We start from the raw sequence: 22,987 nt of genomic DNA, 5'->3' as shown, positions 1-22,987 counted from the left end.
GTACGAGAGAGGAAAGGACACGTGAGAAAGGCTCTCGAAGTTTTTTTTTGGAACTGAGTGGAGACGAGACGGACTTTTCGAGAAGAAAAGGAAACGAGGATAACGAAAACTGAGAAGGGTGTTTTCGTTCGTACTAGAATGTAAAGCGAAATCGAAATTCCTTTGGAAAGTAATTTTCATTGCCCGTGGATTGAGAGGCTCACTCAACTTATGAAAATTCACTGTGAAAAACGCCGAATTTATTGGGTACCCGACTTTTTCTTTCTTCTCATCTTTACATTTCAACTTCTCTCTTGTCTTAGATCTATTTTTCGTTTTTAGTAAGTAATAATTAGTCTTAAGATATAATTGTACATGCTATAAGTATAATAGTCATTCAACGAAGGAAGAATTGTCGCGTTATATAATTGATTCGTTAAATTTTTGTTACTAAAATTAAGTAATAAGTTAAGGGATAGAGCTTGTAGCTGGCATCCGATCTATATTCCTGTATTTTGTACGCGAATTAAAGACTCTCATATCGTAAAAGTTGTGTTTTTTTGTCCACGGTATTCGCGATCTTCACAGTTCGAACAGAAGTACCTGACGTATGCGCAATGTCATTTTACAATGCAAAGAATAACATGCATGCCGGTTCTAAATCAGTTACAGTTAGGGACTAGGGAGACTTGGGTATGAGTAACGTAAGTAACGTAAATTAAGAAAGAATGGGTACATATAACTTAGCTCTATTTGACATGTGTAGGTTCGTACAAGCAAAAAAAAAAAAGGATCAACACAGGGGTTGTACATCATACGTCGGCGTAAACATAGCAGAATTGCAGATGAGTTTCAGTGAATGAGAGTTCTTTCGCTGTTAAAGTAGTGTAAATTTGTAAAAGTATTTGCAAGAACTTTGAAATTCCGGGACAAAATTAATAGTTCACCCGGACAGTAAGTCAATTACCGGACTGTCCGGGTGAAAACCGGACGGGTGGTAACACTACATTGTAGGAACAAGATATTGAACTGATTATGATTAAGCTCTTTAGAGATGGATTCTTTAATTAAACAAATATATGAAAAATTTTTAATCCGCCTTTGCAGGCACTAAGAAGTCTTTTACAAGTCTATCGTGGTTCGGCTATACCTAGAATACGAATAGAACGGCTAGGTGGTGATAACGAAACATGATACAGTATATCCTTGTCAAGCCATCCAAGAAAATTTCTTGGGTTCCGATTCAGACTCGTCAAAACAAACAGGTGTACTGTATTATATACTTTTTAATATTTAACTATTCTAATTTTTCGGGCACTACGGTGATCTTTTGTATAACCATCGTGATAGCATATCACCTTATTATGGTTCGAGCCCACGATAAGAGGACTAGATGATGAAGTTTCGACATATCCGGGCCAACTATCATGAAATTTGCCACTGAACAATCTGGACTCAAACCCAAATCTGCTAGACTGGCAGGTTGGTGTCTTTATAGTCTCAGCCATCGACTGTTTCTATGTTATGTACAACGGGATGCAAACAAGTAAAGATTAAACGACTCTCTTACAAAGGAATGTACGAATCAGGTTCAACCAAGAAGAATCGTTAATTTTGAAAATCTCATTCATTATTACTAATTCAAGCAGAGTAGCTCATCTAAAACGACATTTAATATAATACCCGTGCTATAACAGGTTCTTTTGTGTATAATTCCTTCCCGCCTATTGAAAGTTCTTAAATCCATTTGCGGTTAAACAAATGTTAATAAATTGATTATTCTTATTCTAGAATAATTTGTATAAATTAAAATAGTTTAGAAAATTTATAAACAAAAATTATTTTTACCGGGCATGTTATATATTCATATAATTAAATATTTCTTTTAAATTCATTGTCGACATTAAATTATTAAGCGGAGCTCTTCGTAAGTCAGAACATGTTTTGTCTTTGATCGAAGTTTAACACGTACGATGTCACGACGAAAACAATTTATGAAAACACGCACACGGGTGTGTTTTAATCGGCTGCTGAGGTTGGTAAGCTGCTGGCCACACATGTGGGTGTTTAAACGTTTCTTGACGTTTTCGTCGAGTATGACGTTGGACGCATACATCCTCCCTCGAATCTGCGAGTTTTAAACTACAGACAGAACGTTAGAAGCATCACCACATTTGTGTTTTCGTATCAATCCGAAACAGTAAAACTTATGCTATGGAGCTGTTTTGTTTTCTCAGAAAATACCTAGTTTATACTCAAAATTACCGTACGTTTTTAAACTATACAAAATATTAAATACTGTACAATAAATTTGCAAACGTTTGATAAATATTAAGATACGTAGCACATTACTGAAAATTTGAATATTTAGCAATAATTGCTATTTTCATACATTGTTCTGCCAACTTGCATACAAAGTATACAGAAAAATGTTTACAGTTCGTGCACACGTTGTACTGTTGCATTTTTCACGTGTTATTCAGGGACTTTCCATAAATTGTCGCATTTATCTTGAAATTTTTACTCTCCCTTCCAGTTTCGTAACCCCCCTCTTCGGACGTCAACAAAACTCAACCCCCCTTAAAACCTTTATCACTTTATGAACGATAGAAATTTTGGAATAAATATAATAAAATGCATAAATTGAATTTTTCATTAGACTGAATAAACGTAAAGTTTTATTATTATATGTAGGAGGATACAAAATTTTCATACGACGAATGCTTTCTACCGTCGAGGTATTGTAAAAATTATATACTTTACATATTATCCATGAAAAACTAAAGGAAGTGACATAAACGGAACGTTTGAAAAGTATCCGCCTACGAAGGTACGGCAGTGATTATATATTTTTGATATTTCCTTTAAAATAACAAGTCAGACCGAACGTTCGGGTTTGTTGCTAGATGGCATGAACGGATCTTGACGTCATCAAGCGGAGGAAAAATGTCGGAGAGTGAGTTGAATGTTGATAGCATTATTTCGAGATTGTTGGAAGGTAAGATTATTTTTCGTTAAATGCACGATTTGTATAAATAATAGAGCTGATTTTAAATGCTTTAATAGCAGCGAAAGTATGGAAATTTAATAATGCAGTTAATGTGTAAATCGTATGTTGTTACATTAGGCTTAAGTGTTGACTCGTGACAGTTTATGTATCTCGGTTTATAAAAGTCGATATTTGGATTGGTTTACGTGTAAAATGTATTGCAAAATAACTCGTATTCGTCAGTTTACATGATTTTGAAATGGCGCCGAAGGATTTAAGAACTTTTAATAGGCAGCTGTACACAAAGGAACCTATTATAGCACGGGAATTTATTGCAATTCTTCTCCAATGAAAAATATGTATCTTTTCACTTAAAGTTACTCTCCACGTTTTTAATTCTATTGAAAGTATTAAACCACCAGATTTATTCAGTTATAAGTTTATTCTAATTGTAAATTACAATCAATTGTTTCATTTTTTAAGAAATGAAGATACATGATATCTTAATTAAAAGGAAATTTGATACTTATGAAAGAATATGTAATTATTTGTTTATAATTACTCTACAGAAATTGTTATGAAGTTTTTCAATCAAACATTTCTGATCTTTTTAGTATAAGTTTCCTTGAAACAGAAAGAAACAAGAAATGATAGTGAATGAAGTGATTATTTTTTATATTGTTTTACTATAATATGTATCGTTATCATATGTATTTGTGTTTACGTTGGCTGCGTTCGGCAGACTTGACAGTTCCTGAGCTGTTGAGTATTTTTCTGCCGAACGTCCTGTATGGTAGTGCTCTTTCGGAATGTGTTTGGTGCTTTGACATCACGTTTGGTAGCATCTTTTGTTTATGCTACCTATTGCTACTCAAAACTGACCAGTGAGGCTTTTTGTTCCAATGCATACATCCCTCGTCATTCGGCTGATTCGGATTGCTACGTAACGGCTACTAATTTGCTCGGTTACGACTGTTGAGTCTGTTTAAATTAATTGTTCTTTTTTTAAATCCAAAATAGAAGTTTAAAATGAACAACTACAAAAATTGAAATTTGAAAAATAACACAAAATCCAATATTAGTTTTTCACTTAGAAACCTTACATTTTAATAAAAATCACATGGGAAACTCTATCAATACAATATTGTATTGAAAGATGAAAAAGTGTTTGATAAGTACAATTTGTCTTGTGAAATTCAAACTAAATAATAGTTTATTCTGTATGCCTCATTTAAATTATTCAAATTTTTCAACACCTAGGTTCTCTATAATTCCTTAACATATGAATTTTTATTTAAAAAACTTTATTCTGTATTATGCAAGAACAGTTCTTTACTCTAGTACATATTTAGCAGAATATATTTAGGTCAAAGTAATTATTTTTTTTTAATTAAAAGTGTCTCCCAAAATTATCTTCATATATTTTAAAAATAACATTTATATATTTTTTCCCTCTTCATTTTCTTCTCATTGTATAATTCAATATTTTTATCATTTTCCATAAGAATCTTAATTTTGGTCATATTGGAATGTAAAAATTAGAAAATTTTAGTTACATTTTTATGGAAATGAAATGTGTTAGAAATTGATTATTTACAAGAACATTAGATAGTATATTGCTTTCCCTATTTAATGAAGAAAGTTACATAATTATATAAAATGACTTCATTATAATTAAACTCTGTATATTATTTACTAATTCTACAGAAGTTTGAACATTTAAGTTAACTTATTTATTTAGAAGTACAGGTATACCTCGACTTATGTCATTTCAAGTTACATCGTTCCTGATTATACATTATTTGTCAAAAAAAGTATATGGAAAAATAAAAATCAAATTTAAGTCATGTTATTCAACTTTACGTCTGTCCGCCACAAATATTGAAGTTGTAATATCACTAGAAAAGCATTTAAAGCACATAAAATCATATTAATTAAAATATATACTGTACATTTACAAGTATGTACTGTACTGTATTTACAGTACCTGCATTCGTAAATTTAGATTACTTTTTTCTGTACTATATTAAAAACTAAAATTTATTTGTTTGTTAGCTTAAAATAGATCCTTATTAACCATATATTATTAAAAATGCATTAATAAATAAAATACAGAACCGGGAAATGATAATTTATGGTTTAGCCTAGTGACAAGTAGATTCGGAGACAGGTAAATTCGACTTACGTCACCTCTCCTGGAACCAATTACCGACGTAAGGCGAGGTATACCTGTATTTATAGTTTTTCATTTATATAAAGTACTATCAATCATCAAAAAACTGTCATTTTCTTTGCTTATTCATATTTTAATCTGTTGTTGTTAAATGCTGCATTAGAAGCATACAGAAAGATGTTGGGTTAGATTTATATTAAATTTTGTTTCAAGTAAAATTACACTTTCTGTAAGAATTACTGAGATTTCCTATGATGTCTTCTAATGATATAAAATAGTTCTGTTTATTTTGGGTTGAAGATCTATTATGCAAAATTATGAAGAATGTATTATATTATTAAATATATCAATTATAGATTTACAGTGCTAACTTGAAACTTGTCCAATATTTTCTGTCCTGCTTTTGGAATGCTTGTCAATAGAGAAAAATTCTAGCACTTTTATATAAACTATTTATAAACAACTTTAATATTTATTTACTGTATTTGGTATATTATTTTTATTTTTTCTCCTTGAACATTTTTGACTGCTTGCTTTACTACCTCTTGAAGCAGTTGTCTCATTCATCAAGGTGGCTCTATAGATTTATAATATGATACTTATGGTTTAATGTGAATTTTATATTGAAGTACACTGAGATAATGGGGAATTTGATTGTATCTTAAATAGATTAGTAAAGAATTTACATTAGATGTCAATATTTTTAAGTTAGTTGAAATATTTGAAACAAAATCAAGTATCTTTGTCATTGAAATAACATGATCTAGTATCTATAAACCAGCTATCCTGGAGTTTAATTTAAAGAGCTGATATTTATTTTTTCTTTATTAATGACATTGAGCATTGAGTAAAATAGAATGTACTGCAATAAAACATAGCTTTTCGTAAAAATGTGTAATTAATTAAATTTATTTACTGATATAACTTGGCTTTTTGGTTTTTTCATATGCTATTTAAAAAACAAATATCAGTAGTACAGGCAAAAGTATAATTGATATGAAACTAGTGCCAAAGGATTTGTACTGTATATTGCTGACGTAAGTAAATAAAATTTTGCTGGTACAAATAATCATATTCTTAGAAATGATTCAAATTTAATTATTTAAAATGTACATCTATTTAATTAAGCTAATAAAAAAAATGATGAATATTGAATTATGCATCTAAAATTATATTTTACAACACTATTGTTATGATGTATACATTAAAAAATAATTTAGAAATTCTTTAGAATAAAATTAGATTGAAATTCTTCATTAAATTATAATTTTAGAGCAAATATATAGTCATAGTTAATTATCAACAAACATGAATTTAGCAATGTGTGGGTGTGTTCAGTGAGTAGGATTCAGCTGGTTTGCACTGGTTCAACAGAACCATTTTTTAAAATATTTTTAGTTTGGTGAACTGGTTGTTAAAATTGCACCTGTAATATTTATTTATGCAATTTATTGCAAAAATCTGCATTTACATCAGACTGCCAACTTTTTAACAACTCAATACAGAGTGGAATGATCAAAAAAGAAATACTCTGCAATAGAAGAATAAATGTAAGTGAGAAGTCATCACTGCTTGATTAATCTGTGACCACCTATCACAATTAAGCATCTGACATTTTCTGTTCAACTTGTGGGTACAAGTGATAAGTTGTGGGCACAGATGTCTGTTTCTGGATCCAGGAATTATAGGATAATGTTTCCAGGACAGTTTTGCATATCAATATCAATTTCTATTATTAGATAGTTCTGGATAATGATTAATCACACAGTCAATGATCTTAAGATAAAAGCAAAGCAAATTGAAAAAGATGTCAATCAAGAGGCAGTACAGAAATACCTTGATTTGTAGTTTTATTGTTGCTTTTTGTCAGGACATCCAAAATTTATATGTAATTTTATAACCTCTTTGTTATATAAGAAATACAGTATTTTTAACCAATTATCATATAATATCGATTTGTTCTCATTTGGATACTTTCAGCTCACAATGAAATGGCTAGACCTCATTGCATCCAATGTTTATTTTTTAACTTTTAAGATGTTATAAAGTAATACCCCAAACTTACGCGATAGGTGTGACCGAGTGGTAACCGCGTAAGTCAAATTCACGTAAGTCGGGGTATAATTTCGCATATAAATACATACAAATAATTTTTTATTGTGACCAGAGACTAAAGAAAACAATAATTTAGAAAAAAATGTCTAATAAAATCTTAGATAATACATATGTATAACAAATTATATTATTGTACAATTTTTCACATTTACTTGATTATTACACCATAATTTTAACATTGTTTCCATCTCAGCGATAATACCATGATGTTTACAAATGATGCTTGAATCTAAACATTGAGCATTTTTCACAGCTTTGAGAATTTTTTCTTTACCTCTTATAATTGTTCTGACCGTCGATTACGGCAGATCAAACTTCTTTGCCAATTCACAAATTTTCATTTTTGTATCAAAGTCTCTAATAATGTTAACTTTACATTCCAAAGATAAAGTTTTTTTTTTGTTTGATGCAGAAGAATCAGTTCTACTTCGTTTGGATGACATAGTAGAGTCTCTCAAGTCGCCGTAGATATAACACAGAAATAAATAACACAAAATAAATTGTAGCTATGTGTCGATTCCGCACGACATGTCCGAACATGTAGGCTGAACAATAGTGCGAGGGAGTGAGTAATCAAGAATTGAGTGGCACTCAAACAAAAGACAAATCGACGAGGTTTGAAAATCGCGTAAGTCAGGGTAGCGTAAGTTGAGGTATTACTGTATTGTGATTTTCAGTTAATTTTTACTACTGTTGTTGCTATTTTGTATATATTTTTAATGTGCAAGATGCATTTACGTGAAAAAATACTGTAAAGCAATATTTATAAATAAATATTTTTTTATATTTAAAATGGTCACTAGTGTAGCAAATTAGTTGGTAAATTATTTGAATCCCTCCATATTTAAATATATTTAAATACAGTGCTATTCAAAATGATTGTGTTTTCAAGTCACCATAAATACAGGCCTTAAAGATACAATTTATTGTATGTAAAAAAATAGAAAATAAAAAGTGGATTTTTATTTTCTATTTTTGATAAAGACTATGCATTTCAGGCTATATGCCCCTCTTCAGTCCTTATTATTAGTGTTGCAATGAATAGTATATTCGGCCAAACTATTCGGCTTGATTAACACACATATGAAAATTGGCGCACAAACTGCATTATGGCAAGGACCCTGCTCTCTATTGGCACGCTGTCACTACGCTTTGCCAATTGCATTAATTCTTGACAGTTGTAGCGGACAGACATAGGTGTCATGGCAGTATGTGATAAATGATGATATCAAATGTGGATAACAATGAAATGACATACACGTGTAAATAACAGAAAAAGAACAGAGAAGGACTGCGAAGTAAAAATTTGAAAATAAATATAAAATTGAGTTGATAACATAATCAAACAAGTCTAGGCAGCTTATTGGCACAAAGTTTGCGGCCGTCAATTCCAAACAGTTGTTGTCAGAGACTTCAGAAAGCTAAATGCTTGTAATAAAAGTCACTTATCGTGCACAGGCGAAAGCATGGGGCCGTTCGGGCTAACAAGCTGTCTCAAATCTGTGAAATCATAACTGTGACTTATACCAACATCCTGTCTGTCTCTTTTCTCCATTATCACCGGGCTATGAGTCACGTAATTGTAAAATGGGAAATCTATGACGAAAAAGTGACGAATTGAAAGTATCGTGAGCGCGTATTATGATGTATGCATAGGCATACATGGACTAGAGCAATAGAGGAAAGAGAAAGGAAAGAGCAAAGATGAGTTCTTAAAAAGGATAGGTAGGGTCAGATTCTCAAATGTGCGACAATTCTCGAACGAATAGGTGTGTACTATGCTGATATTTGTAATTATAAATTGTGAATACATGTGACTAATATTATTTTCTTTTTATTTTGTACATGTTATAAGTTATAAATAAATATAAACAAACAACACTAACCTGATAACATTAAATCTAAATATCAAAATGATTAATTTACTGTGTTTTTGTTATTTCTTACTCCTGTTTTTATGTATTCAGTATTCGGCCGAATACCGAATAGTAACCGAATATTTGTTACATCACTACTTATTATGTATAATGGTAAAGCTGTATAAGAAATTACAAAGTACATTTAATAGTTATTTATATTTAACCTGTGTACAACTCATAAAAAAATACAAAAATTACCTAAAAATATAATTAATGGTGACTACTGGAATAATTAATTGTTAAAAAGTGGGGTAAAACAAGTAAAATTGAAATGAAGTAAAATATAAATAAACAAATATAGTAAAATAATTAAATATTGATAAAAAAAAAATAATAAGAGTAAGAGGATATACCTGTAAAATAAAAATTTTTGTTAAAATGTAGACCAATAAAAGGAGTAAAAAGATAAAAACTTTAAAACCAATAAAAGACAAGGTGTAAAGAGCTTCACTACATTTATCAGGAAGTCACAATTTATTTTTTTATTTTGTAAGACATCTCCAGGAGATTTTTTTTAAAATATATTACAAATGTTCAATATGTGCAGCTTTTATAACTTTATATATGATAGTCAGTTTGTCTCACACTTGCAGAAGTATTTCTATGTTGATAGTTTCAATAGTGGCTGATGTGCATGTGCAGTTCCACAATACTTGTGGGAAGAGGAGGGATATACACTTGATCTTTTAGATACCCCAAGAAAGTAATTGCAGGTAATTAAATCAGGGGATTGAGGAGGCCAGGCCAGTATACAAGAAATTTTATCACTACCATTAGTGCCATTTTACAAAACTTGTTGTCTGGCTAATGCATAACTATGTAAATGAGAGAAGTATGAATAAAACTGACTTTTCTTATCTATCAATACTGTCAGTGACATATGTGTAAAAAAAGTAATGAAACCCTTATCATTTTGAATAGTCCTGTATTGTCAAAAAATAGGCTAAATTAAAATTTAATTAATAAATAAAATGTATTTATTGTGTATTTATAAATTTTATTATTAAATTAAGAATAAAAATATTTTCTTATTTTGTAAAAAGTCAAAATTTATTTTTGGATTAAATGATTTTTTAGAGCTGCTCTTTTCCATCTTCAGAGCCAAATACAAAAATATTAGGATTTAATAAAATTACATAGAACATTAAAAGATAATGAAGAACAATGAATATTTTAAACAGTAATTGAAAATGTTATGGAGTTGAATCAATCTAAAGAATGTTTTTTTCTTGTTTATAATATGTTTTATTTCAAAATTACACAAATTGGTATTTCATATTTGCTATTTTACTTCTTTGGCTGTTATAGAATATAACATAGGGAAAATATGGTGATCAATTAAAACTTGACTTCCTGGTTTTTTTCCTCACTGTTTTTGACACCCAGTCTAAAAACATAAAAAAATTAAATTTTGTGTGTGCAGGTGTCGGTATCTATTTTGCTTTATATCTCAAGACTGTACCGAAATTTTTGAAAGTTAGCAATATTATTTCTGTATATGGGGCAATGATGCTATATGTGTTATTGATATTTACATTTAAAAAAAAAAAATATCTGCCCTCAAGATTAAGCTTTTGTCTTTTCATAATAGTTAATATAAAAATGATTTTTTTTAATAAAATCTTAACAGATGATACTACAGGCAATTTTAATTTTATGCTAATGTGTCTGGCATTTTTTTAAACTTAAATATTTTTTTAAATAGAGAAATTTCTCATAATTCAACAAAATTACTATTCTTGTTTAAATTTTACATGTAGTATAATTAAATTATCAGATTTATTTTCTGATCTCCTTAACCTCCTGTTCAAGTGCTGGAAAAGTTGAGCTAGAGCTCTTCCTTTCAGTTGTTATCAAAAAATCCATAAAACAAAACCAATAATAATTGTCATAATATTTTGGAATTTGTTTCTTTGTACTTTTGTTAACATGAAACAATTAATAGAATAATTATTAAAAAGAAAAAATTTTTTAAAAATTAGAATAAAATGTCATGTATTAGATTTTTTTAAATTTAGAAAAATATCAGATCACATTGAAGCTTTTTTTTAAATCCTAGTAAACATTTTTATTTGGCACTTTTGGACACAAACTTTTAGTGACTGTTCAAAACAGAATTTGCTTTTTTGTGAGAGTTCAAAGAACTTTTCAACATACAATGAATGTCAGAGTTAACAATATTATAGTGTTTATATTAACAGAGTTTAAAACAGATTTATTTTCTTTAGTTTCAGCATCAGGACTATGTATTTCTGATCTGGGATTATCATTTATTAAAGTAGTTTCATCAACCAATAACTTTCTGTTCACAGCCATTTTATAAAATATCAAAATGTTAAATAACATGTGCTACTTAATGGTGGAAATGATCTTTTTTTTACTAAATATACTTCCTACAGTGAACACAGATGAGTCTAATCTGTGGTTCCCAACATGGGGCGTGTACCTCACGGGGGCAATTTGAGAATGAGTTATAAACGGTGAATTTGAAAGCCCACTAATTGTTCTTATATCTTATTATTTATAAATTAAGCTGAGAATGTTTTTTTAAATTTTCCTATTTCTTCACCATCATCATCTGTGTCTTTTCTGTTTAGAATGTTTTAGAATGTTACTTTACTGTGTTAGATACCTTTATTTCATTGTAAAGAAATTAAAATGATAAAAGTATTACAGAAAAATCTTTCATTAAAATTATTTTATATTTATGCATTTCAGTTCTATATTATAGATTTTGAAACTGTTTTGCTGTTTCAATTTTTTAATATCAGTTCATATTATTACTTTTTAAACAATTTCTTAGTTATTTCTTCATCAGTACTCTAGCTGTCCTTTGGCTCTTTTATTTTTCTCTTTCAGAAATGCCATGTTCTTTGGAAGTTTGTTTAAACCAAGTTAATGGCCTTTTAGGCTTTCTCTATGTACATAGGAGTTCTCTTTTTGAATAATAATTATATGTAACGGGGCATCGGGATTTTAGGTGGGACATGGCCAAAAACAGGTTGGGAACCACTGGTCCAAGCTATCCAGCTCCATAGAATAACATGAAAAACTGTGAATACATGAGACTTGTTCTTCATTTTGTAGAGAAAAACTGGCTTGATGAACAAGATTTTTTAAAGTATTAAACCTGATATTACAAAATCCTTTTTACATGGAAAAATCATAGAATCTCAGTACTTTAAAAAATTTATGGCATTTTCTACAATTAAGTTTTCTGTTTATATGCTTTCTTAGTGAAGTTTTTAATTTTTGATTGTTTTAAATATAACTTGATTGATTGATTAATTTAATTTGTTTAAAAACAGGAATAGTTAGAAATAATTGGAATAATTTTAAAAGCTTTTTTTTTTTTAAGAGAATCTATACTGTAATTTTCCACATCAGTCATATTATGAAATTATTTCACTTTGGAAAATTTCACATACTTAGATAAATTACTTTTGTATTTTTGTTTTTAAGTAACATTTCTTTGGTAAATGATTTTTTTTTTACAAATGAATTCAAAAGAAATGTTATTTTATACTAAATTTTTATAAATTTGATATAGCATTTTATTTTGAATTCATTTAACCAGTGATTGATTACAAGTGCTGTAATATCACTTTACATAAAATTTGTAAAAATTTGATATTGTGATTTGAATCTCTCCTTTTTTCAAATTAAAAATGAATAAATGTAAATACAAATACAGTTGTCCCTTGATAATCCGACAGGTATGGGACCAAAGGTGTGTCAGATTACCAAAAGTGTCCGGATTACCGAAAATAATTACATATTTCGCATTGTTTTGCTAGCAGTAACTTACAATATTCTCTACTCCAACTGTTCGAACAGAACTGCTCACATAAAACACACAAAATGTGTGTCATCGAGTAAGAATTGGATGGGGAGATTCACATCGCGACATGCTTCTGTGCAAGCAGACACGTAACGGGGACGGGTACCTTGATGGGAGGTGCGTCGGACTACTGAGCATGTTGGATTAAAAAACGTCGGACTATAGAGGGACAACTGTATTTTATTTCAGTAACAAAGGAGTTGCTTAGATATGAAAGTAAATAATTATTCTAAAACAAGTTTAAAATATGAAAATCATAATTTTTATCATCATCAGAAATTTTTCAAAATTATTGGCAAGCATCAAATCTGACAGAGGGCGCTGTTTTTGAGCCAAGATGGCTGCCGAAACAGGTAAGGAGCCGACCATGTGTTTGTCCAGTGCCTGAGCCGATTCAGTTTCTATCGGTGACGACTACTGCGAAGACCAAATGGAGAACAAATCATTGAATTTATGTCAAATTCTAGACTATATCGGCAACAGGAAACATTGTCTTGTAGAAGGTGAAGCCGTTTTGGATGCTGGACATATCGTATTTTGTGGATTAAACTCTAACAACAACACCGAAATTCATGTTGTTGTTTTAGTGTTGCAATCTCAGATATTGGCATTTTAATACATCTCAATTACAGGAAGAATGCACGTGCAAAGCGGAGCTGTCTGGTTTTTGTAAACATGTGATAGCATGTTTATTACACGTTAACAGGTGAGAAGTATTTAAATATTTTAAGCAGTATACACCATGTTCCAATATAAAAATAAAGTTTTATTTATCATAATAGTTAAAATTAGTGCCAATCTGAAGGCTGCCCTGCTGAGTCATTCAGCACTTAATACAACATAGGCCAGTCAAAAGTTTGTAACACATTATGCTTTGTGTATGTGTGTACGTCTCATATCCAAAATGGCTTCACCTTCTACAAGACAATGTTTCTTGTCGCCGATATAGTCTAGAATTTGACATGAATTCAATGATTTGTTCTCCATTTGGTCTTCGCAGTAGTCGTCACCGATAGAAACTGAATCGGCTCAGGCACTGAACAAACATGTGGTCGGTTCCTTACCTGTTTCGGCATCCATCTTGGCTCAAAAACAGCACCCTCTGTCGGATTTGGCGCTTGCCAATAAGATTATCATCAGTTGTATAATTAAGATGGAATAAAGAAAAGTTTTATCATACAAGCTTGTATATTAATGATTATATTCAATGTCTGTTTTTATGATGTGCAAAAGACACCAAATTCATCACAATTATAGAAATTTCAAATTGAAATCAAAAATTTTAATTATATATATGAAGATCTTAAAATTAAAACGTATAATGTGACAATAGTATTGTTTTCAATATTAAAGCATTTAAAGCCTGTTACCTGTAATTTGAACAAATTTTGCTATTGAAATTAATGACATTTCAATACATTCTATCATTCATTTAGAAGCTTTACTGGCAGTTCTCCTTATTTTTGATGAGACTATGTCTCATCTCTAAAATCTCTCTGCTGTCAACAACTGCACACCTTAGAGATATGGAGTAGTACATGTCAGGAGTTGCGATTTGACAGAGTATTTGGTGCCCAAATCATGTGCGTATAAAATAAACAAGACTTGTAGGTAGTTAGGGGACCGAGAACTGGATCAAAAGAAAATACGAAATACTGAGACTGTTTCTACAAACAGGTGTGAGTGTGAGATTTGTGCATGTGTTGCTTATGCTCTCCGAGACATAGTTGCGTCCCAAAAATGGCTTTGCCATTTTATTTGTTTTCATCTTACATACTGTCTTCTTTAGCTTGAAATAATGCATCTCTGCCATCTGCCATTTCATTATCACCATGTCTAGGAATTTTAGTTGATGATAATCTTACTTTTGGATAATCACAGTAGTTAATATACAAGATAAGCCTTGGTGGCCATGGGAGAAGTGGATGGCCACAAATACAGTAGAAGATCCAGTTGAAGGATTGAAAACATTAGTCATTATGGAACATCTCCAGTACCTCTGAGACCATCAAAGAGTCCAGAACTTACATGATGCTAAACCAGTGTTTCTTAATGGGGACGATATCCCCATGTGGATGTTTTTCCATATTGAGGGGGCTATTAGTAACAATTTATATTTTGGGGGTCAAAAAACAATTTTCTGGGCAATATAGTAAAACATTATACTAAGAATAATTAGATATTTTATTCATTATATCGTACAATAATTAAACAAATAACATTATACTAGTCACTAGTCTATTCAATGCAGTATGAATTTGGCATTAGCCTTGGCTTTCAGCATCGGAATTTTGAAGTGAAGGGGGCAATACTACGTAACAGTTTTATTGAAGGGGGCGATACTACGTTGNGTTATATCGTACAATAATTAAACAAATAACATTATACTAGTCACTAGTCTATTCAATGCAGTATGAATTTGGCATTAGCCTTGGCTTTCAGCATCGGAATTTTGAAGTGAAGGGGGCAATACTACGTAACAGTTTTATTGAAGGGGGCGATACTACGTTGGAGGGGGTGATGATTTGTTAGAGGTTGAGAAACACTGCACTAAACAATGTCATGTGGGGCTTCAGTCAACAGAAGAATTGAAGTGATAGAAACATTTTCTTATCTCATATCAGATTATCTCCACAAAACATTCCAGTGAACTTGGCACCACATCAGACTGTCACAATTGTAATGGAGTTCATATTAATGTTCCAAACAAGTAAAGTATATCAAATCCATTTTTATATGATGGATATGTTTCTGAAAAATATCTGTTAAAAAACCATGTAAAAAAAAAGATATTGTCCTTACAGAAAAATGGAAGATTTGTTCAAAACCCAGTAAAAATAATAAAAACTAATTAATATAATAGTGTGTGCTTAAATAAAATATTTTAATTTTAATTAGAGAAGGGACATTTGTAACTTATCAGCAAAATTTAATAAATTTTATATTTATATTATTCATACAAATTTATTTTAATTTTTTGACTTTTTCAATTAAACACCAAAATACTTTTAGCTTTTAGCATCAAACAGCATATGAAAGCTATCCTTTATTGAATGGATTGGATTGATGTGATAAGGCAACATAATACATGGGCAATCTACCAAGGAGGACCTCCTCTGAGGACTTTCTATGAGAAACTGGCCCCTATTTAGATGTTAGACATATTAATAAAACAGAAAACTTCATGCAACCAACTCATTGGTCAGTTGTAAAACCAGTGATGGGCCATGTATTGAAAGAAATAAAAAGAAACAATCATATAAACAAATCATCAAACTTAGAATTAAATTTTTTTCTGACTGTTTTAATCACAGCTTAAAGTGTGAATGAAAGACTGATTGTTACTATACATGCTCAAGTAAGTAATAAAATCAGCCAAATATTAAACTTGTTTGAGCATGTAACAGCTTAAAATGCAAATTCTAAGAATTTTTCTTTAAAAATAGCAGTTTTCTAGAAAAGGGAGTTATTTTTTCTTGGATTAAATATACTATTAATAAACAATTTTTTTAATTAACAAAAAAAATTGCATATTAAACTTTGAATTGTTAGGTATAATTTCTGATTTATTAAGATCTTAAATTTAACTATGAAAGTGTGATATATGGTTTGGAAATTTATTTATATTTTTACATACTTATTTCAGATTTTCACCATTCTCAGAAATATATACAACCCAATCCCAAAATGATAGATTAATTCTGAATGGTAAAGTGTAGGTCAGAGAATTTGTTAGATACTATGCTTGCAACAGAAGTTTTGCCAACGTTTGTTGTTTTTTCTGACTGATAGGATGATTCTGATTTCATATCAAGAATTATAGTAATTATTTTTGTGGCTATTTAAAAAAATAACATGAACATTGTCTCATAAAGATAAAATATTAGCAAAGCCATCTCAAAATGATTAATATGGTCATTCTGGTCATTTCTAAATTAATTTGCTTAAATCTACAATACTCCTTCATGTTGCAGCAGAGAATCAACTAATAGTAGCCATGATTATATATATCATACAGTATGTGATACCCACAATAGACATTTTTATAGTGAAGATGGCAAGGTCAAAGACCCTGACTACTGAGCTTAAGAAAATTATCATTTGTTGTGAAAAAAGCATGAGACAGAATATTATGTCAAAAGAGAATTCCATATATTTCAAGGGAATGTACTTAAAGTTGTTCAGAAAATAGTTGAAATGGATGCATGTTGGACCTATCAATGGGATAGGTTGTCCTTGTATCACAACAAGAAGGGTTCTGAATTCCATTACTAGAAAATGATGTTTTAGTACTGTTACAGATTACAGGCAACTTATGGAAGAGAAAAATATTTAAATTAGTAGTTTAATTGTTAATAAAAACAATTAAACTACTAATTAAAATATTTTTCTCTTACACTAATAAAGGACTCCAGAAACTTGGATACTGGTTTGCAATATATAAAAAATAGTGATTGGTACCCCCATAATTTTGGGATTCTGTCATTTTCAGTGATGAGGACTTGTTCTATATGAGTCAGTGAGCATGGTCATGTCGGAAGGAAAAAAAAAAAGTGTATGCCTAGCATACACTTTTCTCTTTTTTTTAAGCAGACAGTTAAACACCCAGCTGGTTGTATGATACAGGGTTACACGACTTCCAAAATATGGGAAATATCTTATTTCTGAACTGCAAGATTGATTCAACAGCATATTAGACCATTCTGGAAGCTACATTATTGCCTTCCATAGAGAATCTCTTTCAGGATGACACATTTATTTTTCAACACAATCATGCTCCTGCTTATAACTCCAGAAGCAACAAAACCCAGATATAAAACATGGGCATTAATCTTTCTTAGCCAGGTAACTCATCTAATGTAACACGAATTAGAAATAGTTTGAAAATGAGGAAAGCCATTTCCAGGAACAAAAGATGATCTAAAATTAGTAAATTGGGCTATAAGGGACAGTTTTTCCCTGAGAAAAGTCACACATTAGTGCATTCTATACCTGCTCATCAGGCAGTCATCAAAAGTAAAGGTCATCTGATGAAATACTAATTTTGTGTGTGTAAATAACCTTACAAGTACAATAATCTATTGCTTTGAGACAAAGTGATTGATATTCTAATATTATGAGACAGCAAAAAGTTGGGTTATTTTTTGTTACATATGAAAATTTGTCATCATCAAATGTTTGTTTACTCATTAATATCCTGTTACTTCGAACAAACAAAATCTAGTAACATTAACATTGCATGTATAATATTTAATGGTTAAGAATTTATTAATATTGTACATGCAATGTTAATATACACCTATCATTTTGAGATTGGGTTGTAATAGCAATAAATAAATAATTTCATTTCCTAATTTATTATATAGTAATCTTTTCATTGAAAAACATTTCATGAGGATATAATCCAGATTCTTTTATGCTTACAATTTGAAATTATGAAATTATTCTTTACTTATGTATAATTATTATAAAATATTAAAATATTTATTTTTTTTTTCAGTTCGTGGTTGTAGACCTGGTAAAACTGTACAGCTAACAGAAGCTGAAGTTAGAGGATTATGCTTGAAATCAAGAGAAATATTCCTTAGCCAACCAATTTTACTTGAATTAGAGGCACCGCTTAAAATATGTGGTAAATTAAAGTATCAAATATATATTATGTTCATTGAAAATATTAGTTTTCAAACTATTTTATCAAGAGACTTAAAAACCAAATAACTTCCTTCAAAATATTGTATTCCTTTATTTCTAAAACAAAGTTTTTTTTATTTAGAAAATGTAAGTTTTTTAAATTTTCTATATTATAAAAAGATATATTAGTCAAAGTTTAGATAAGTTTATAATTGTTTTTTTCATAATCATTGTTAGGAAAAAATTAGTGACAAAATCAATAAATTCTTTTCATTTAACAGATATATTTGCTAAATGAAAAGAATAAAATAAAAAGTTATTATAAATTATTATATTTTAATAAATAATACGTTTTGTGTGTGCATGTGACAGTAAAACATGCCATTATGATATGGCTCAGTGACCATTGTGATATAGCTCAGTAGTTACATAACAAGGTGAAAATAATTTTTGTACAGATTTACTTGTATTAAAGTGGAATTAGTGTAAACAGATTTATGATCATTTTAAGCACTTTTAAATAAAAGTGAAATCAATCAAAATATTTTTTACTAAATTTTATGTCTTCAGCCATTTCAGGGGAGGCCATATTGCTCCTTTGGATCACATTTTAAATAGGGTCACAGACTGAAAACCACAATAAGAGAGACCCAATGTTTATAGGGTGTGTGATGATGATAGTTTTTTTATTTAGGACAACTGCCTCACCTTGGTATGCAACAGCAATACATGGAACACTCCTTTATTTTTTCACACAGTTGCTAGAAAAGTTCATTCTTAGCATCTCTTTCAATTATCATAACATTTAACTTCTCAATAGTTTTGAACAGAACTTTCATTGATTTTGATGTATAACTTGTTTTGGCTGAAACCTTAATACTTTCACAGAGTGATTACTTCAATAAGGTGTTTTGAACAACTGGAACATATTGTTGATAGGAGAGAAGTACAGAAGAAATCAATCAGTCAAATTTGGCTTTTTCATGGGTGCCATGGAATTTGAGAAAAACCTTAGGGAAACTATGGCCAAAAAAGTTAGAGAATGGCTGTCTTAAACAAATTGCAAGTATAAGAAAAACAAATAATAGAATTAAGTAATAGCTGTATTTTAAATGGTCCAATAATTGCATGGCAATTCTATGAAACAGATGCTAGAGTTATCCAAACTTCCTTTTATTTAAGCCTTCTTATGGCATCCTTGAGATCCAAATTCCAGACAAAATGCATTTTGGGTTTGATGAGGTATTATTGAGATGTTTGACAAAATCATGACAATGAGATGACACTTAGACGGTATTTTTACAAATACCGTCTAAGTGTCATCTCATTGTACAAATACCGTCTAAGTGGGCATCAATGAGTAAAAAGGCAACTGAAGAGGGGTTATTTTGTAAAAAAAAAAAAAAAAACTCAAAATGCATTTTTCTTGTAATTTTGTATTTTATAGGTGCCATTGAAAGGTTTAAATAAAAGAAAGTTTGTAAAGTCTAGCATTTGTTTAGTAGAATCATTTAAAACAGCGCTGTCCAACTTATCATAGCTCGCGGGCCATATTTTCTTCACCAAATATTTCGGGGGCCAAGAAGGTTAGTGATGGCTAATTGGTCGGCTGGGAATCACGCTACATGACATTTGCATAGTCTACGGTTGCTACATAGTCATTGCTACGGTTCAGTAAGCACTAATTGGTCAGCGAGTCCGATGTTGACGCTATAAAAAGGCGACAGTTCGACACACCGGATATACGTCACTCTCGTCTAAGTTCGACTTGGGNTTGTATTTTATAGGTGCCATTGAAAGGTTTAAATAAAAGAAAGTTTGTAAAGTCTAGCATTTGTTTAGTAGAATCATTTAAAATAAAACTTATAAATTGATTAGCTAGTTAATCTGATAAATCTAAAATGTAATATTTACCATTCATTCTGTAGATAATTCTTAATGTCATTTACTTTTGAATAAATTTCTTGAAGTTTTAGCATGCATGTTTTGTTGTTGAGTTTGCAATTGACTGTTTCAGGTTATCCTTGAGTAGATAATAGTTCTAAAAAGATACTGTTGTGATGTTTAACATTTTAATTCTGGAATGATTTCTGCCATGTTTTGCATTCTAATTAAATGATTTTTTAATTGTAAAGTTTTAAAAAGAAATCATGATTTATTTTTTTAAGTTATATTGAATTTTCTTAAAAATATGCAAAAAATTCTTTTGATACAAAATATAACTTTTTTCAATTTGTAAAATATTTATTTGATGAATTAGTATTTCTTATAATTTAAAGCTTTAAATATAATGATTATATTTGAAAACTTTACTTGCTGCATAAGCAATTGAAATGTGAATAAAAATTCACTGGTGACTAACGTTGTTTTAGAGTCATGTTCTGAGTTTTAGTTTGTCATGATATACATATAGTTTTTAATTATTATATACAGTCAACCCCCTATAACACTGTTGATAATTCCATTTTACATGAATTCCATGTTGTATGAATCACTTAGGTTTTACAAATACGTGAGCCATTCATAGCCCGGCACACATATTTGTAAAATCTTAAGTGACTCGTACAACATGGAATTCATATAAAACGGAATTATCAACAGTGTTATAAGGGGGTCGACTGTATGTGTGGTTTAGTTAGTGATGGGATGATTAATTGGAATTGGGAATCAAGAAAATTTCATCATGATTTCTGATTCTTAAACAACTTCAAATATGGAATGTTTATTAATTAATGAATGTACCCTGCAATTCTTCCAAATTTTATAAGAAAATTAATTATTTGTTTCACTCAGATTAAATATTTTTAAAATTAAGATACTAAGAATTTAATATTAGTTTATTGGAAACTGTCATGTTGACAAAGCACCTCGTGTACTCTACACGAGGTGATGTCTGTCATGGCAGACTCTAACCATAGGCATATTCAGAATCTCAGCTCACAGCATCTCTGTTCAAAATGACAGACAACTTTTGGTTGCTGCCAGAGTGCTTCTAGCAAATTGTGTTTTTTTCAGTGCTTGATAGATTATTTTAGTATACTAGTATATCTTAATAACACATGTTTTAGTTGTTAAAGTGTAATCTTAGGATTGATTTAGTTATCTAAAACTCCCATGAAAATTAAAAAATCTTCAATTCTCTTTTTTTTCAAAATATTAATTTTTTGTTAAGTTATTCTCATTAAATAAGTTCAAAAATAAATTTAATGTAATGTGGAAGTTCGCATCATTTGCCATCTTTATTGTTTTTCTTTTCTGATATCCCTGGCAGTCAGCATTTGTGTTCTATGTTGAAAATGCCAGCAATTGTGTCACTTCTGGCAGCATCTCACTGGGTTGATGCTGCAATTTTGAATATGCCCCATGGTTACTAAATAATCTAGTAACCATGCTCATTTTAGTATACCCATTTTAGGGGAGATAGGGTGACTTCATAGTTGCCATTAGGGTTTCTCAAATGGGATTCCAGGATCCCGGGATTCCGGTTGATTTTTTAACCCGGGAAATCCCGCAAATTTCTTAAAAATTCACTTTTTGTCTTATTTTGTGTTAAGGTTGAGGAATTTTGCAAATAGAAAGCATAATTAACTCATAAACTGTCAGAATACATTTGTATTTATCAATTTTAAACCTACTTATTAGTTTCTTAAGTTTTTGCTCATTATAGCATGTCACAAATGGTCAATAATCAATACATAGCTTATTTGTGTCATGACTCTCAAAATTCTTTACTTGTTGGAACCTGTAATATCTGGAATAATTGTGCTTATGCTGTCTTAATTTTTAACCATGCCCAATAGCTTCGATAACGCGTAACACCATGTTGTACGATGTCTGTAAGTACGAAGTTTTTCTTCATAAACCTGATGATCAAAGACAAACTAACTGACGAATTATTGGGCTATAAGCTTGATGTTTCTATTAAAGCAGTCGAAGTAGACAAATGAAGAATACTAGAGAGCAAAAGAAGTATTACAACCTCGAAAACGAACTCGAAATCTTCCAGGCTACAGGTGAAAAAACACATAATATCTGTCTTCTCTTAAATGCATTAAACACTATTCCAATCACATCAATTGAATCGGAAAGGGCATTCTCGGTGGCAAGACTTTTCATTACTAAAATAAGAATTAGAGTGAGTTATCGGAGTATTGACCATCTTTGCTTTTTAAAATCTTATAAAAGTTTGCAATATTTTGTATTATATTTTATTTAAAAAACGAAAATTACCTTCTAAATTAGAAGTTCATTTTTTTAATTTTTAACTCAATTCAAAACATTTTTTTTGTTGTTGTTGTATGCAGTTTCCAGCAAACTTTAATTAATTTTTTTCTATTTGT

At 30.0% G+C, this 22,987-nt stretch overlaps 1 protein-coding gene across 1 annotated transcript in view; it reads left to right on the top strand.

Annotated features, from left to right (window-relative positions):
• LOC111640116 (serine/threonine-protein phosphatase PP1-beta catalytic subunit) overlaps positions 1-22,987 on the top strand; it is a 59,176-nt gene that overhangs the window by 11,464 nt on the left and 24,725 nt on the right. Inside the window, exons 3-5 of the mRNA XM_023386117.1 lie at positions 2,674-2,809; positions 2,886-2,977; positions 18,517-18,648. Of these exons, the coding sequence (XP_023241885.1) occupies positions 2,926-2,977; positions 18,517-18,648 (184 nt within the window). The 5' untranslated portion in view covers positions 2,674-2,809; positions 2,886-2,925. The remainder of the gene's footprint in view (positions 1-2,673; positions 2,810-2,885; positions 2,978-18,516; positions 18,649-22,987) is intronic.

The sequence above is a fragment of the Centruroides sculpturatus genome, unplaced genomic scaffold (assembly GCF_000671375.1).
Source record: "Centruroides sculpturatus isolate CEXI.00-Female unplaced genomic scaffold, Cexi_2.0 scaffold1405, whole genome shotgun sequence".
NCBI classification, from domain to species: Eukaryota; Metazoa; Arthropoda; class Arachnida; order Scorpiones; family Buthidae; genus Centruroides; species Centruroides sculpturatus.
The sequence above is the reverse complement of the archived record's forward strand: the minus strand, read 5'-3'. Positions and strand labels throughout refer to the sequence as shown.